At 45.8% G+C, this 17713-nt stretch overlaps 1 protein-coding gene across 2 annotated transcripts in view; it reads right to left on the reverse strand.

The window, feature by feature from the left end:
• MALRD1 (MAM and LDL receptor class A domain containing 1) overlaps nucleotides 1-17713 on the reverse strand; it is a 586417-nt gene that overhangs the window by 18850 nt on the left and 549854 nt on the right. Inside the window, exon 38 of one of the 2 annotated variants that reach the window (XM_073581848.1) lies at nucleotides 7548-7629. In XM_073581848.1, the coding sequence (XP_073437949.1) occupies nucleotides 7548-7629 (82 nt within the window). Of the gene's footprint in view, nucleotides 1-7547; nucleotides 7630-17713 lie in introns of those variants that run through there. The other variant, XR_012233447.1, reaches the window with a different exon arrangement.

Here is a 17713-nt window from a genome sequence, read left to right on the forward strand (position 1 = left end):
GCATCACCAGGTACTCAAAATGTCCCTCCGGAGTATTAAACGCCGTCTTCCATTCATCCCCATGCTTAATGCGAATAAGATTATACGCCCCCCTGAGGTCAAGCTTGGTAAACCAGCAAGCACCTTTAACTCTGGAGAATAGATCAGAAATAAGGGGTAACGGATACTGATATTTAACAGTAACTTTGATGAGGGCACGATAATCAATACAAGGTCTTAATGACCCATCCTTTTTGGCTACAAAAAAAAAACCGGCACCCAAGGGTGACGAGGATGGTCTAATATGACCCTTCTCCAACGCCTCCTTAATATAGGATCGCATAGCCTCGTGCTCGGGTACAGATAAATTGAAGAGCCGACCCTTGGGAAATTTACACCCCGGGCTCAGTTCAATTGCACAGTCATAACTCCTATGAGGAGGCAGAGACGCAGAGTCATTCTCACTAAATACATCATAAAAGTCCGCCAAATAATCAGGAACATCATGCGACTGAGGAGAGGTGGAAAACACCGGAGCCTCACTAAAGACACACCGACAACCCCAACTCACCACAGACACAGATTTCCAATCCAAAACTGGATTATGAATCTGTAACCAGGGAAACCCCAGAACAACAGTATCATGCAGATTATGCAACACCAGAAATCTGCAATTTTCTTGATGGTCTGGGGCGACCCGCATTACCACCTGGGTCCAAAACTGGGGTTTATTTTTAGCCAAAGGAGTAGCATCAATTCCCCTCAAAGGGATAGGCGTCTGCAGAGGTGTCATCGGAAATCCACAATGTTTAGCAAAATCCAAGTCCATTAGGTTTAGGGCTGCTCCCGAATCCACAAACGCCTTGGCGGAAAATGTGGACAGGGAGCAGATCAGAGTAATAGCCAGAAGAAACTTAGGTTGAACACCCCCAACAGAAAACGTGTGTGCAAAGCGTTTCTCTCGTTTGGGACAGACAGAAATAATATGCAAGGCATATCCACAGAAAAAACACAACTTATTACGCCTTCTGAACTCCTGACGCTGCTCTCTGGAAAAAACTCTATCACATTGCATAGGTTCAGACCTTTTTTCAACAGGTGGCAACACCTCTCGTGCAGCTTTGCGTTCGCGCAAACGCCGATCAACCTGAATGGCTAATGACATAGAATCGTCAAGACCAGAGGGAACAGGAAATCCCACCATAGTATCTTTTACGGCTTCTGACCACCCCTTCTGAAAGAGAGCAGCCAAGGCATTATCATTCCAGGTAGTATGTACTGGCCACTTTCGGAATTTTTGACAGTACAATTCTGCAGAATCACGACCCTGGCTCAATGCCAGCAGGGTCTTTTCAGCCTGATCAATGGCATTAGGTTCGTCATACAACAACCCCAAAGCTTGAAAGAATGCATTCACATTAGTCAGAATAGGATCATCTGGTTTCAAAGAAAACGCCCAATCCTGGGGATCGCCACGCAGCAAAGAGATGACAATTTTAACCTGCTGCGCGGAGCTCCCTGACGAGTTAGGCTTCAAGGCAAAAAATAATTTACAATTATTTTTGAAATTCAAAAATTTAGACCGATCCCCAAAAAATACATCAGGTGTAGGAATCTTTGGTTCAGCAGCATGTGAATGAGCAAGGTAGGCAGAAATTCCCTGCACTTCCGCAGCGAGCTGCTCCACACGATCAGACAATTGCTTTATCTCCATTGAGAGAAAAAAAAATTCCCCCTACGGCCTCAGAGATATAGAGGAAAAAATATACACACTTTTTTTTTTTTTTTAAACTACAATTCTTTCCTGCTATTGAGTACCCTAGAATCTGCGGTAAGGCGGGTGATTCTGTTATGAATGAGTCACCGTAGGAGGCGAAAACAGAAATACAAGCTAAGTCCAGAAAACCAGAGAAGTTGGCAACTATCAGATTGCAGACCCCTGAACCTATCAACACAACTAGCAGTAGCCGTGGGGGGTTCCTACGATGCCCTAGACCCCTCGATCACAGCCGGAGAAATACATAGGCCTAAAGAAGGAAAGGGGAAATCTAAACTGCCCCAGAGCAGACCCCAAAGCAATAGGCAGCCCCCAACATATAATGGCGGTGAAGCAAGATGAAAATACTAACTCAGACAGAAAGATAGGCTGAGCAAAGACGGGGCCCCAAAACTACCTAGATAGGAAAGGACAGGAAGGCTGCTGTCTGCAATCTGCCAAAACCCTATCAAAAACATAAGCCAACCAGCTGATATGAAAAAGGCCCTGAAGCAGCTAGGCTTCAAAAACTGAATTAGCACTCAGGTATTTTCAGAAGACAGAGCTAAATGAATTCAGCACACCCCAGCAGGGAATGGCAGAAATCCAGAAAAACAAAGCAAAAACAAAGTCAAAGCACAAAAGCAAAAGGCCGAGCAGCAAACTTAGCTTTGGAGGAGCAGGAATTCAGACTGGTCTCCAAGGATCCCACAGAGAAATCACCCGCAGGGCAGAAGGGCGTCGGCAGCATTATATCCAGTCCGTAACTCCACTCAGCCAGTCACAATCATCAGCCTCAGGTGTTTGACAATCAGGCTCACTACCTTTCTTTACCAGAAGAGGGAATTCCTCGGGCCTCAGCAAAGAAGGGGAAAATGAACTCACAACACAGAGAACTGGTAAATCAGCAGCAGATAAAATAGTGATTTTATCAAAAGTAGCCTAGAAAGTGATATATTCCTGGAATCAAGGTCTCTGCCCCTACACCATGCTGCTCTCTGATGGAGTAGCAATGTGGGGAAAATCAAGTTTGTTTTGTAAGTTAGCTGGACAACTACCCCAAGAATAGTCTCAGGCTCATTCCAGCTCTTCACACTAAACCTGTTGGCCTTAAAGAGGTTTTCCAGTTTTGGAAAACCCCTTTCACCCGGCTGAATTTTGTTTTAAATATCCAAAGTGTGCTTTATTAACGATCTCCAGGTCCAGTGCTGGTTCTACGCTGCTGCTCCCTGTGCTTTTCTCAGCAGTGCTGTTGTCACACTAACTATGCTGCATCCAATAACTGAGCTCAGAGGCTTGTGTCGTCGAGTCAGGCAGCGCCGCTCTGAGCTCAGTTACAGACTGCAGCTCCGTCAATGTGATATCAGCGCTGCAGACAATAACAGACACCAGGGGCTACGGCAGAAACTCACCGCTGGACCCGGGAAGAGTGAGTAAAACACTGTTTGTTTGTTTTTAAACAAACTGTAACCAGGAATAAATTGTTTTCTAAAACCAGAAATAAATCCCCTTTAATGAACACCTGTCAGCTTGCAACAGCATTGTCATCTGTTTTCAAATCCTGCTCATATGATTTGATAAATGTGCTGCACAGTGCCACTATTATGGGTCGTGCACATGGCCGTATTTTTGGCCTGACGGCAATCCAACAGAAGATCGGATTGCACTTGGAACAATGTTATTCTATCGGCCATGCACATGTCTGAGTCAGTTGAAGGAAAAAAATCCCAGTACACTCGATTTTCATCTGATATTCAGACTGCACTCGGCCGTGCAAGTAAATGAACGGTGGGGTAAAAAAAGTCATAGCATAGTCAGCCCAATTCTCTTGGAGGAGAGACAATATGGTGGTGTGACGCTAGTCTCATGCTGCACATGTCAGATGCTGAACCAGTTCATCCCTCCAAAGTCTAAGGGTCCCGTTACATTTAGCGATGCACCAGTGATCCCGACAACGATACGACCCGGTCAGGGTCGCTGGTGCATCGCTAAATGGTCGCTAGTGAGCTGCCAAACAGGCAGATCTCACAGCGATGCAGCAACGATCCAGTGATGCTCGGTGGTCGCTCTTACCTGTCAAAAATGAGGATGAATGAACTCACGGAGATCAACATCCAACACTGCGGAGACACCATCACATGTTTCTCAACGCAGTGATTCTAGAGCAATGCCCCCATCCCTTATGGGAAATATGTAAAAATATGCAAAACACAAGCCGCGGAGACACCATCACATGTTTCTCAACGCAAGTAATGACTAGCCAGGTCTTTCCCCGGGAAGGAACAACCACGGGAAGGGCAGTCTCCAATGAAGGAAACCACCTACTGTATGCCAAAACATGGTAACCATCCACAGACAGCTGTTTCGGAGTATTGCCCCTCTTCAGTGTGGAGTAGGAAACTGGCCAGTAGGAGCAATGTCTACATATTTCCCATAAGGGATGGGGGCATTGCTCTAGAATCACTGCGTTGAGAAACATGTGATGGTGTCTCCGCAGTGTTGGATGTTGATCTCCATGAGTTCATTCATCCTCATTTTTCACAGTCTTCTACTAGGCACTGCTCCTACTGGCCAGTTTCCTACTCCATACTGATGAGGGCAATACCCCGAAACAGCTGTCTGTGGATACCATGTTTTGGCATAGGTGGTTTCCTTCATTGGAGACTGCCCTTCCCGTGGTTGTTCCTTCCCAGGGAAAGACCTGGCTAGTCATTGCTTGCGTTGAGAAACATGTGATGGTGTCTCCGCGGCTTGTGTTTTGCATGCTCTTACCTGTCACACGGCAGCGATGATAATGACTTCCGCCTGCGTCCATGCATCGCTAGTCGGCGCCATCAGGACGCCAACGAGGAAAAAATGGCCCAGGACGTTTGAGCGCGATCAGCGATATCCAGCGGGGGGGCCGGTCACAGGTACGTGTCACATGTAGCCAGATCGCTGGCGATTACGCTGTTGCGTCCCCAAAAAATCGGTGACGCTTTAGCGATATCGCTAGTGATCTCGCTATGTGTAAAAGGCCCTTGACTGTATCCGTGTCCTTGGTTACACCCATTGTACATAACTGTTTTAAGAGCTGGTAACGTTCCGTTGTTATATTCGTAAATATTTTTATTCGTCCTTCTCCCTTCTTGAGAAAGTCAAAGATCCTGGATCACCACCATGAGATAGAACATCAGACGAGTACCTGCCATTTGCTTTATAAAGATACCTGCAGTGTGTTTGAAAAGCCCCTTAATATCGTCAGATTTTTTGATCAATGGCTAGGTTTGAGTGGATAGACTTATAATTTTTAAAATGAAGGAACAGAAATGTGAATGTCTTCCGGAACAGAACTCAATTGAAATTATGAGAGTCCATCTTTAGCGTTGGAAGAGAACAGTGCTTGGCTGAGCACTTCTGCACCTCATGGTACTCAGTGAGAACCTCAGCATTCTGAAGCCCACCGATCACAAGTTCTTCTAACATATCTGTATGACAAGTCAAAAGTTTTCCTAAAGTGCAGTGTCACTTTAAAGAGGTTCTACAGCTAATACAAAAAATCTGAAAGAATTACTAATTCCCCACTGCTTTGGCTCTGATTTCTCTATAACTCCCAGCAGCTTTCCATGGGTCACCTAGTCAGAAGATCAGTCGCTGGCAGTAGTGGCCATGTGGCTACATAACCTGAAATCAGCATGGCGGAGATATAGAGACTGGCAGGGAACCAGGAGACATCAGAAAAACAGCGCCGGGGGACTGGCAAGGTATTTTATTTTATACCATTCTAAACTGTTTTAGAGATGTTTTTATGACTGAACACTCCTCTGAAATTTTTTTTGTCCTGTATTTCAATATCTGGCATTCATCTATGGCCCAAAAGTGCTAGCACAAAAGCAATATGAACCAAAGTGGCCATATTGGTCTCTACCAGAGCATAAAGATCCACAAAGGGCAACCAGGCATTTTTTGGATTCTTCATCAAGGTCCAACAAACAGAGAGTTCATTGAAAAAAATACTACAGTTTACATTCAATTCATCTGCTTCTCAGATTCCCTTAATAATCTACCTGAACTTGTCACCACAGGAAGTTTGGGAGCCTCATGAGGTCCAGATGAAGGACCACTTATGGTTCCTGGACATGAAATTTGCTAGTTTCATAGTGTTTAGCAGTTTTATAACATGGTGGGTGCTTTTATTTGTTTGCGCTTGTGAAAGCAATTCTGAGCTGTAACCCTTGTGCCATATATTAAGGGGCACATTTGGGCTAAGAAGGAATGTTGTAGACTATTGATTTTTATATGTTCTCATAAAGAACATTTTGTGTTTGAAGTAAAAGCATCCATGGAGGCAAAGACACGCTGAGCTCTTCAAGGATAAATTCTTTTTTGTTTCCATGTTTCTAGTTCCAGATTATTTGTATTTCTTCTCCAAACTTTTATACCACTTATTGTAAATTAATGTACCCTGAATGTCAATGTAATAGATAGAGGAGATTTATTCTAGTTTATTGGAATATTTCCTTGCTTACCTATTGTGACAAAGTCACTGGCAAAGTACTAGTGTGGAGATATGTATCACTGAGGTTATTAGTTTCAGTGATATGCACACAGAAAAATGCTCCAGCACACTAAGTGCTGAGAGGGGTTAATCGACCATGTTTAGGGCTAAGTTTAGTGAACAGCTGAAGAGTGGGTGGGAGGCTGTTCACCATATCTCCAACCCAGGGTGGAGTCCAGAGGATAAATACACCGCCTTCTGGCTCACTGTGTGCCTGGAAATGGGAGCTATAGAGCTGTGTTGGAGAATAAGTAAAGTGGAAAGTTTTTTATGTTTGTTTCCTGAGCGGGCGGATCCCCACAGCAACACAGACTGTGCCATTTGTTTTGTTTTTCCTTTAGGAAAAAATGCTGACCAAATATTAAAGTGTGAATAAGCCCTAATGCAAAAATGTAGGCAGCACTCCAAGCAACTTCTTAAATGAAAAAATGCAAAAGCTTTTTATTGGCCATGTGTACAGTGGCTACATTTTTTATTTTCTTATGTAGTCACAACCTGTGGGCTAGCACCACCTACTCATTTGATAGATAAAAAAAAATTAAGGTTCTCTAGCCTATCTATGGAAATCCTTCTCCCGGTGTGGGGAAACATAGTATAGAGTAGTTGGATCCCTTTGACTTCATTACAGGTGCATTAACAGCTCGGTGTTTCATTGGTTTGGTGGTGGAACCAGTGGTACGGCTATTTCTCCAAAGTATTCCAGAAGCCGTTTTTCATCAAAACACCAGGTCACATGTTTCTTGCACTACTGTGAGTAGCCTCCATGGCCTAAACGTGGTACCATGGCCTGCAGCGTCTCCAGACTTGTCTCCCATTGAGCACATCTGGGATGTCATTGGTCGGCAATTACAAAAGGAGCTGTCAACAGTGGATCTTGATGATTTGCCCAAGTGCATTAAGCGTGGAAGAAAATTTTTCAGGTGACCATTAATATCCTCATTGGTAGCCGCCAAGACTGTAAGAGCGTGAATGTCTGCATGTGATGCTCGCTCATTCTCAGTACAGAGTAAGTCAAGATTTTCTGAAAATGTTATTTCCATTTTTTCATAATTTGCAGATCAGTAACTTGTCTATCCATCCTGTGATTTCCATCATTCCATGACATTTCCTTTTAGGTGTTGCCATTTCAATGTTGAGTATATATTCCATACTTTATACCTCCCTAATACGGCATACAATAGACCATGCCACAATTTTCCATCTTTCCTTTTTAGCTCAACAAGTATGACACGTCTCCTGCCATATAACCCGGTAAAACTGAGAAAATGTTCTTACCTTTTAGAGAAGTAACATATGTAGACAATGATAATGTCTATCAGTAGAAACGTAAATCCAAGGCTAACACCAATCCACAGACCTGTATGGAAAGAAGGCAGATGGATAAATTTTAGTATCTATCAATATCAACAAAAATTATTGATGCCATTAAAGGGGTTGGTTGTTCCACTTTCAGAACATTTTCTGGGGGGATAAAAATCAAATTTACAAGAGGGTTTCATTAAACATTTTGCACCATTTGCCTTCTACAGTCTCTTTATTGCACATAAATGGCTGCACTAAAAATTATCCATCAGAACTCTATGACAAACTGATAGAGGGTTTGTAACTCTTTATCTGTCTTTTTCTGAGCTCCTCTCAGCTGATATGTGTCCAAAGACTAGATGTGCAAAGAGCCTGTAAAAGCAAACTGTTGCAATATGTGCAATGATACCCAACTGCAAAAATGATTAATAATATTCTAGTAGCTGGAAAACCTCTTTAAAGAGGTATTTCCATCTTATAATGTGATGACATGTTGCTAGGATATTTTTTTTTGTTTACAGTATAGTATTTCACTACTATACAAGCACATGTTAGAGTGCTGCTCAGAGACAGAGGGTTAAACCCTACTACAACTGCCAGCCATTTAGGAGATAGAGGAGAACTGATTTTGGCCAGTCACTAAACTTTGCTCTTCCCTTTCCCTCCTGTCTATGTGTTATCGCACAAAGTGTCCAGTGTTGGATACTGGATGTGTAGTGTGTCCTGTAAAAATAGTGTGAAATCTGTGTAAATTGTATGCTGTAACATATTGTGAGACTTGCTGATAGGCAGAACTTTAAGGGTTAAACTTCTCTCTCAGGGGCTGGTTTACATGACTCAGCTCTGCTTGTTATACAGAAGTATCTGGAGAGAGCTGGAACAAGATCTCCTGGCAGTCAGTCAATGACTGCAGCTGTAAAGGGTACTTCACACATAACGACATCGTTAGCGAGATCGCTGAAACGTCACAGGTTTTGTGATGCAACAGCGACCTCACCAGCGATCTCGCTACGTGTGACACATAGCGGCGACCGGCCCCCCCTGCTGCGATATCGCTGATCGTGCTCGAATGTCCTGGGCCATTTTTTGATCATTGGTGTCCCGCTGGCCAGCATGCATCGCTGTGTTTGATGTCATAACAAAGACGGGCGACCTCGTTGGCGATTCAGAACTCAGGGACACAGGCGTGATTTTGCTTTGTCTTTTCAACGCCCCCTCAGCTCCGATTGGTGGCCACTAGTGCGCTATCATTCTCTGATTGGACGACCTCGTCATAAAATAAGACAACGTAGTAGCGCTTCCATCCTTTGCTTCTGAGCGCTGTGGATTGTATTATATGGTTTTCCTTAAGCGTCCCTGTCTGAGTCGCTTGTGTGTTATTATTCGTGGATACCCAGTCACTAACACAGGGTCGCTAGTGCGTTATTATTCGTGGATCTCCAGTCACTGACACTGGGTCGCTAGTGCGTTATTATTCGTGGATCCCCAGTCACTGACACGGGGTCGCTAGTGCGTTATTATTCGTGGATCTCCAGTCACTGACACTGGGTCGCTAGTGCGTTATTATTCGTGGATCCCCAGTCACTGACACGGGGTCGCTAGTGCGTTATTATTCGTGGATCTCCAGTCACTGACACTGGGTCGCTAGTGCGTTATTATTCGTGGATCCCCAGTCACTGACACTGGGTCGCTAGTGCGTTATTATTCGTGGATCCCCAGTCACTGACACGGGGTCGCTAGTGCGTTATTATTCGTGGATCTCCAGTCACTGACACTGGGTCGCTAGTGCGTTATTATTCGTGGATCCCCAGTCACTGACACTGGGTCGCTAGTGCGTTATTATTCGTGGATCTCCAGTCACTGACACGGGGTCGCTAGTGCGTTATTATTCGTGGATCTCCAGTCACTGACACTGGGTCGCTAGTGCGTTATTATTCGTGGATCTCCAGTCACTGACACGGGGTCGCTAGTGCGTTATTATTCGTGGATCTCCAGTCACTGACACGGGGTCGCTAGTGCGTTATTATTCGTGGATCTCCAGTCACTGACACTGGGTCGCTAGTGCGTTATTATTCGTGGATCCCCAGTCACTGACACGGGGTCGCTAGTGCGTTATTATTCGTGGATCTCCAGTCACTGACACTGGGTCGCTAGTGCGTTATTATTCGTGGATCCCCAGTCACTGACACTGGGTCGCTAGTGCGTTATTATTCGTGGATCCCCAGTCACTGACACGGGGTCGCTAGTGCGTTATTATTCGTGGATCTCCAGTCACTGACACTGGGTCGCTAGTGCGTTATTATTCGTGGATCCCCAGTCACTGACACTGGGTCGCTAGTGCGTTATTATTCGTGGATCTCCAGTCACTGACACGGGGTCGCTAGTGCGTTATTATTCGTGGATCCCCAGTCACTGACACTGGGTCGCTAGTGCGTTATTATTCGTGGATCTCCAGTCACTGACACGGGGTCGCTAGTGCGTTATTATTCGTGGATCTCCAGTCACTGACACTGGGTCGCTAGTGCGTTATTATTCGTGGATCTCCAGTCACTGACACTGGGTCGCTAGTGCGTTATTATTCGTGGATCCCCAGTCACTGACACGGGGTCGCTAGTGCGTTATTATTCGTGGATCCCCAGTCACTGACAAGGGGTCGCTAGTGCGTTATTATTCGTGGATCTCCAGTCACTGACACTGGGTCGCTAGTGCGTTATTATTCGTGGATCCCCAGTCACTGACACGGGGTCGCTAGTGCGTTATTATTCGTGGATCTCCAGTCACTGACACTGGGTCGCTAGTGCGTTATTATTCGTGGATCCCCAGTCACTGACACTGGGTCGCTAGTGCGTTATTATTCGTGGATCCCCAGTCACTGACACGGGGTCGCTAGTGCGTTATTATTCGTGGATCTCCAGTCACTGACACTGGGTCGCTAGTGCGTTATTATTCGTGGATCCCCAGTCACTGACACTGGGTCGCTAGTGCGTTATTATTCGTGGATCCCCAGTCACTGACACGGGGTCGCTAGTGCGTTATTATTCGTGGATCTCCAGTCACTGACACTGGGTCGCTAGTGCGTTATTATTCGTGGATCCCCAGTCACTGACACTGGGTCGCTAGTGCGTTATTATTCGTGGATCTCCAGTCACTGACACTGGGTCGCTAGTGCGTTATTATTCGTGGATCCCCAGTCACTGACACGGGGTCGCTAGTGCGTTATTATTCGTGGATCTCCAGTCACTGACACTGGGTCGCTAGTGCGTTATTATTCGTGGATCCCCAGTCATTGACACTGGGTCGCTAGTGCGTTATTATTCATGGATTTCCCTGTCTGAGTTGCTGAAGCAAACCGCGTAGTGATAGCGCAGTAGTGGCCACCAATTGGAGCAGAGGGGCGTGGAAAAGGCAACGCTGAAGCACGCCTATTGAGGTCTGAGTCGTCAGAATAGCTGCTGTGTGACAAGGTCCCAACGACCGCCGAGGTCGTTATATGGATCGCTGGACCGTTGCTGCGTCGTTGAGTAGATCTGCCTGTTTGACAGCTTACTAACGACCATGTAGCGACGCACCAGCGATCTTTACCAGGTCATATCATTGTCGGGATCGCTGGAGCGTCGCTATGTGTAACGGGACCCTTAGAGTCACATGGTGGTGGGAGTAGATTGTAAAAAAAAAAAAGTTCAGTCCTGAGAGAGAGAGAGAGAGAGAGAGAGAGGAGCCAAGAGGAAGGGACCTCCCTCCCTCTTGATACTCCTTCATATTAGGATATCTATTGCATGTCTTAAAGGAAAAGTCACTTCAGAAGAGAAGCAAAACTTAGACCTAAGTAAGGAGTACCGACTGAGAAATACTAAAGGGGCAGTTGAGAACGAGTGAATGGAGTTGATAAGACAAATATCCCACAGAGATCTGCCTGACTGTATGCTTGGGTCAATTTTTAGCTGCGGGTGTAATCTTGATCACCAATTACCTACTGTTTGTATATAGTCATTTACCGCATTGTTATTAGTAAAGAGACTGCTTCTTCATGATTGGGGATTAGCTGCACAAACAGCCACCACCACCACCGTATCCTTATTCTGCACATTCCCCTCTCTGAGGTCTGCAGATTTGGGATCCATCATCAGCCCTGTGTCCAGGAGCCCATCTCCAACTGGCCGAGATGCACCAGGCGTCGCAGCAAACTATTTCCTACTGTCACTATTATAATTTTTTAATTTTATTTATTTTTTATACAAATTAGGCGACTTTGTGTTTGTATAATTGTGGAGAGGGGGAAACTCATTGTGACAGAAAGCTTGGCCACCATGACACAAAGTAAGGCCACCAGGAGCACAAACTACACCATATGAGGATACCGCACCTATAAGCACGGTACGTCTCGTGTTAGGTATGTCTATAGCCATGCCTCAGTGTCTTTTTGGCTTATCACACAAGAGAAAAATACTCTTAAAATTAAAAGGGTATTCCCAAATCCTATCCCTATATGTAGATGCTTACCCCATGTGCAGGGCATTGCAATAGCTTAGGTATCCATGGTTACGACCACTAAAAGCTGTCTAACTAACTGTAACTATATGAGTGGTAATAACCATGGATACCTAAGCCAGCGCAATGCCCTGCCCATGGGGTAAGGCCTCTTTCACACATCAGGTTTTCGCCGTCAGGCGCGATCCGGCGCTTTTGACAAAAACCGGATCCGGCGAAATGCAATGCCGGATCCGGTTTCCCCCCCATTGACTTGCATTAGAGCCGGATCGAGCCGGATGGCCATGCGTTTCATCCGATTTTCGCCGGATCCGGCAATGTGACGCGATCCGGCGTCTGGAAAAAACGGCTACTGTAACGTTTTTTGTCTCCGGCGAAAAAGCCGGACACGCCGGATCCGGCGTGTCCAGCTTTTTCATACAATGAAAGCCTATGAGCGCCGCAATGCGCCTGATCCGGCGACAGCCGGATCCGGTGGCCGGGTCCGTTTTTTTTGGTCTGAGCATGCTCAGTAGCTCTGCCCACAAGACATATATAAAAGCAAGACAGTGGGACCCTCAGCCACACCCAACATGCCACCCAAGCCAAGAACCAGGAGCAGGAGAAGGCAGCAGACAGATGCAGCAGCACCATCAGCACCACCCCAAATGGAGCAGCATGCTGAACAACGGGAGGGGAGTCCAGCAGCAGATGAGAGACGGTAATTATCAAATCCCCCATTCCTCCAAACTAGGGCTATGGAATATCAAGATATTCATTGGCCCTTTGTTTCTCTTTATTCAACAGCCGCCCAATAGATGCAGCAGCAGCAGCAGCAATGGCAGCAGCAGGAACACCACCCACAGCCATGGAGTCTGGCCATGAGGAAGGCAGCACATCTTCTTCTGGGAGCCCTCCCTCGCATCGTCAGCGTTTGACGGTAAGTTTTTATTTCCAAAATCCATCATCTCTGTAATATATGTCTATTCATTGCCTTTTATTTCAAAACAGGAATCACAAGATGAAGAGGAGCTCCCAGAAGAAGAAGGAAGGGGTGGACAGACACTTGGAGTGGGCTCACAATTGGTAAGTTTTTTGCATCAAACGCAGAAACACAACATCACACTACACACAACACATAGAAAACAATGTTCTGCAGACCACACACAGCAAACAAATGCCTACATCCAAAGACATAACATTTTTTGTTTTCTTCTCTAGTCTTCCCAATCTGGTGCTCGGCCAAGAGGTCCTCGCAGTGCCTCCCGGGGTCGTCGGCGACAGCAACGCGGCGGTCACCAGCGTGTAAGTATAAATATTTTTGCTTTGTTTTTTTTGCACTTTTTATTTCATTTCTTTTGTGGAGGCTAATTATGTTATTTTTGTCTTTTTCTTTAACAGCCTTCACAGCGTGCTCCCGACTCTGACGGTGAGGATGGAGGGATTGATGTGGACTGCCTCATCGATCTCGTCAGAGAAAGGGAGCCGCTCTGGAATATGGCTGACCGCCGCCACGCTGACCTTATCGTTACCCGACGACTCTGGGAGGAAATCTGTTCGCTCCTTGTGGACCGCTGGGAGGACCTCAAAGCTCGGGCCCAGATTTAAGAGCGTAAGTATATACAGTACCGGTTGCTTGATTTAAACCAGTGTTTCCCGAACTCCAGTCCTCGTGGTCCCCACGGATCATGTGTTCAGGATTTCTATTTACTTTGGAAATCCTGAAAACATGACCCCTGGGGACCATGAGGACTGGAGTTTGGGAAACACTGATGTTGTATACTAACCACTTTGTCCTTTCTCGTTTCAGGGGAGAGAATTGTGAAGCGGTGGCGGTCTGTGTGGGATCGTTTCAAGAAGGAGTTCAATAAAGAGATGCGGGCCCCGAGTGGATCTGGAGGACGCAGGAGCAAGTACAAGTACGCACGAGCCCTGTCGTTCCTCCGGGAGACAATGCTCACCAGAAGGTAAATATTACACACCACATGTGACAAAAAAATGTTTAGATGTAACGTTTTTTTTTCAGCCAGGGCCATACCATGTCACTATTTTAATTGTTTTTTTTTCTCTTTATTCCACAGCACGGTGAGCAGCACTCGGGAGCCTGCACGATTGGACCCTTCTGAGGCGATCCCTGAGGAGACCGGCACCGAGGGACACTTCGACCGCCCCGGTACATCTGCACCTTCCCAGCCTTCCCACACATTCGACCCATCTGTCCCATCCACCAGCACAGGAGCATCGTGGCCGCCTACATTACATGAAGCTGCTGGTGAGGAGATCGCTTTCCCTTTACCCCACCCTTCTGCCCCTGCCACCTCTAGTACACCTGCGGGTACTGGGCGGCAGCGGCAGAGGGGTCAGGAAAAGAGTTATGCGCCAGAGTTCTTGCATCTGAATGCATCTTTCCAGAACTGTCTAAAAGTCTTGTCAGAGAAAATCTCCGCAGGCTTTCAGCAGATCAACTCCAGCATTCTGGAGGTGAAGACACTTCTGCAAACCATGCATTCAGGAGCAAGATCTTCGCCAAACCACACCTTTTTCAGGTCTGTTGTGGAGCGCATGGCAACACTATCTCCTACCCAGCAGATGCATGTAATGCATTCGTGCCACGGTGCTCTACAGCAGGTTACCTCCCAACCTCCACCTCCCACCACTGTAGTTCCTCCACCTGCACCCCCTCCAGCCACTTTCCATCCTCCCCCTCCTATTACATCTGCACCCCCTCCAGCCACTTTCCATCCTCCCCCTCCTATTACATCTGCACCCCCTCCAGCCACTTTCCATCCTCCCCCTCCTATTACATACCAGCAACCTGGCCAGTACCAGCAACCTCCCCAGTACCAGCAACCTCCCCAGTACCAGACATCTCCCCACTTCCAGCAACCTGCCCCGTACCAAACTCCTTCCCCGTACCAAACTCCTTCCCCGTACCAAACTCCTTCCCCATACAACTTTCCATCAACATCATCTGCTCCTACAGTCCCTGCCCAACCCTCCTCTCCACCACCCACCACCTCTTCTGCCTCCCACATGTCCACCCATTCTGTAGCTTTTTCCACACCATCACCTCTAACTGTTCCTTCCCCACCACGATCCCAATCCTCTCTCCACACTCCCAGTGTCGAAGTGTCCCGCAGCCCCTCCAGCAGTATTTCCACCCCACACTACACAGATTTGTAATGTGTGTTTTGTAATAAAAATGCCCAGTTTTTTTTCAAACCTTTATTAAAAAAGTTTTTTTAACTTTAAAAACAGTTTACAAAAAAAAAATATTTTAAATAAAAGTTAAATTATTGTTTACACTGGTTGTCTGTCATTTCTTTCTGCGGCGAAATATGTTTAAAAAAAGCTTAAATACAGGGTATTTAAAAGGTAAAAAGGTATTCAAAACCAGGTATATAACTGTGGGTAAATTTTAGCTTTTTGCCACAGTTGTGTTCCTGGTTGTGTTTGAAGCAAAGTATTTCACCTAAAAAGTTGTGTTTATTGTTGGTGATTTCCTAACAATGTACACAACTTTTGTTTAAAGGTGAAATACTTTGCATAAAACACAACCAGGTACACACCTGTGGCCTAAAGCTAAAAATAGAGACCATGACAAGATAGCCAACTTTGGTTGGCAAATGTATATACTGTTGGTACAGAAGGTACACAAGTTTGGTTAGGGCACAAATCTTTCACACTCTGTCATCATGCCAGTGTACTCTGCCTTGAGGTGACATAAAGTATAGTGCAAAATTGTCCCTCATTACTGAAACCGTCACAGAACTTCTAGTGGTAATGTCATGGTAATCTTGCAAGGTGGTTTCTTCAGAGGTGTCCTCAATGGAAATGGGTTCCTTGCAGATAACAAAATTGTGGAGTACCACGCAAGCTTTGATCACCTCGTCAACAGTTTCTGTCTTGAGGTTGATCGCATTCAATAGGACCCGCCATTTGGCTGTCAGAATACCAAAGGTACATTCAACCATTCTTCTTGCTCTTGTGAGGCGGTAATTAAAAATGCGTTTTGGTCTTGTCAATCCTCTGCTAGAGTACGGTTTCAAAAGGTGTTCTGACAGCTGGAAGGCTTCATCCCCTACACAGACAAATGGCATAGGTGGACCAGATGTTTGCGGCAGCGGTCAAGGTGGTGGGAACTGGAAGGTGTTTCCATACAGTTTACGCCCCATGGCAGACAGTTTGAAAACTTGAGAGTCATTGGAGCGGCCATAGGCCCCAATATCAACAGCAATAAATTTGTATTCCGCGTCAGCGATGGCCATGAGGACAATTGAAAAATATTTCTTGTAATTGAAATATTCCGATTCCGATCCGGCTGGCTTTACAATGCGGATATGTTTCCCGTCCACAGCGCCCAAGCAGTTGGGAAACTGACAAATCTGTTGAAACTTGTCAGCAATTTCAATCCACCTCTCTGTTGTGGGCTCTGGTAAAAACTCTTCAGCTAAGGAGTCCCACAGTGCACGGCATGTGTACTTCACTATTCCAGATATGGTGGAAATCCCGAGTCTGTACTGGAAATGCAGTGACGAAAGGGATTCTCCAGTTGCAAGAAATCTGTGGGGAATTAAAAAACAATAAATTAGTTTTAAATCACAGCATTACATACCAAAACTGAGCTATAACACTTGGAGATACAAACTACCACCAACAAGATTGCAGTGAAAGTGTGCTCTGATGCGAGCATATCCAATAAATGTGGCTTACCTTAAAGTCACCATCAGACGCTCTGCGGGTGAAACAGAGAAGCGGCAATAGGTGTCCGCTTTTCTTATGAGGTGTGCAATGCGCTCCACCAAGTAATCAAAATTCTCCATTTTCATCCTAACATATCCAAAAAATTTATCCGGGTTTCGTCGAAGGTCCATGCAGAGTGTAGAATAGACCCCACGCGTCATTCTCTTGGCTGTGATGGGGTGGATCCACAAACGTCGTCTACGATGCCTGATGCGCTGCTGTCTCGCTCTCTCCTTCTCCAGAACAATCACCCTCAAACGATTCGCCTCCGCTATAAAATCCGCCAAATTCTTCAAAATATTTCCAATCACAACATCCATCTTCACCAGTAACTTGCTCTTCTCTCCAACCTGCACTTTCTCCTCTACAACCTGTCAAAGAAGGGCTGTAGGAACACGCTATATATAGTTTTCCAGTAGCCAATCCCGTTCGGAAGGCCACAAGGGTCAATTTTAAAAACCGGATCCGGCGTAATCCGTCGAAAAACGGATAGAAAAACGGATGAACCGGATGAGACGGATCCGGTTTTGTCTGTCAAGAACAAGACGGGTCCGGCAGAAAAACGGATCCGGCACATCAGGTTTTACAAAACATTTGCCGGATCCGGCGTTCCGGCACGACGCCGGATCGCGCCTGACGCCGAAAACCTGATGTGTGAAAGTAGCCTTACTGACCTAGCTAATCTGAAGAACTATACTAAATTTCTAATTGGAGGTACTTCCTAATATTGTTACACCTACTACATTTTGGCATAGGATCTTGGAGATAGGAATACCCCTTTAAGTAGAAAAATTAACTTGGCAGGCAGCATACATATTTGGTGATGTCAAAGCAAATACCCAATTGTTGTGTTCCCAATTTTTTAATTGATATTAGGGCCTAAAACTGGAGGAGTACTCAATTTCATCACCGTATTGAATCATTATCCA

Source organism: Dendrobates tinctorius, unplaced genomic scaffold (assembly GCF_039654945.1).
Source record: "Dendrobates tinctorius isolate UK_male_01 unplaced genomic scaffold, ASM3965494v1 ptg000070l, whole genome shotgun sequence".
NCBI lineage: Eukaryota > Metazoa > Chordata > Amphibia > Anura > Dendrobatidae > Dendrobates > Dendrobates tinctorius.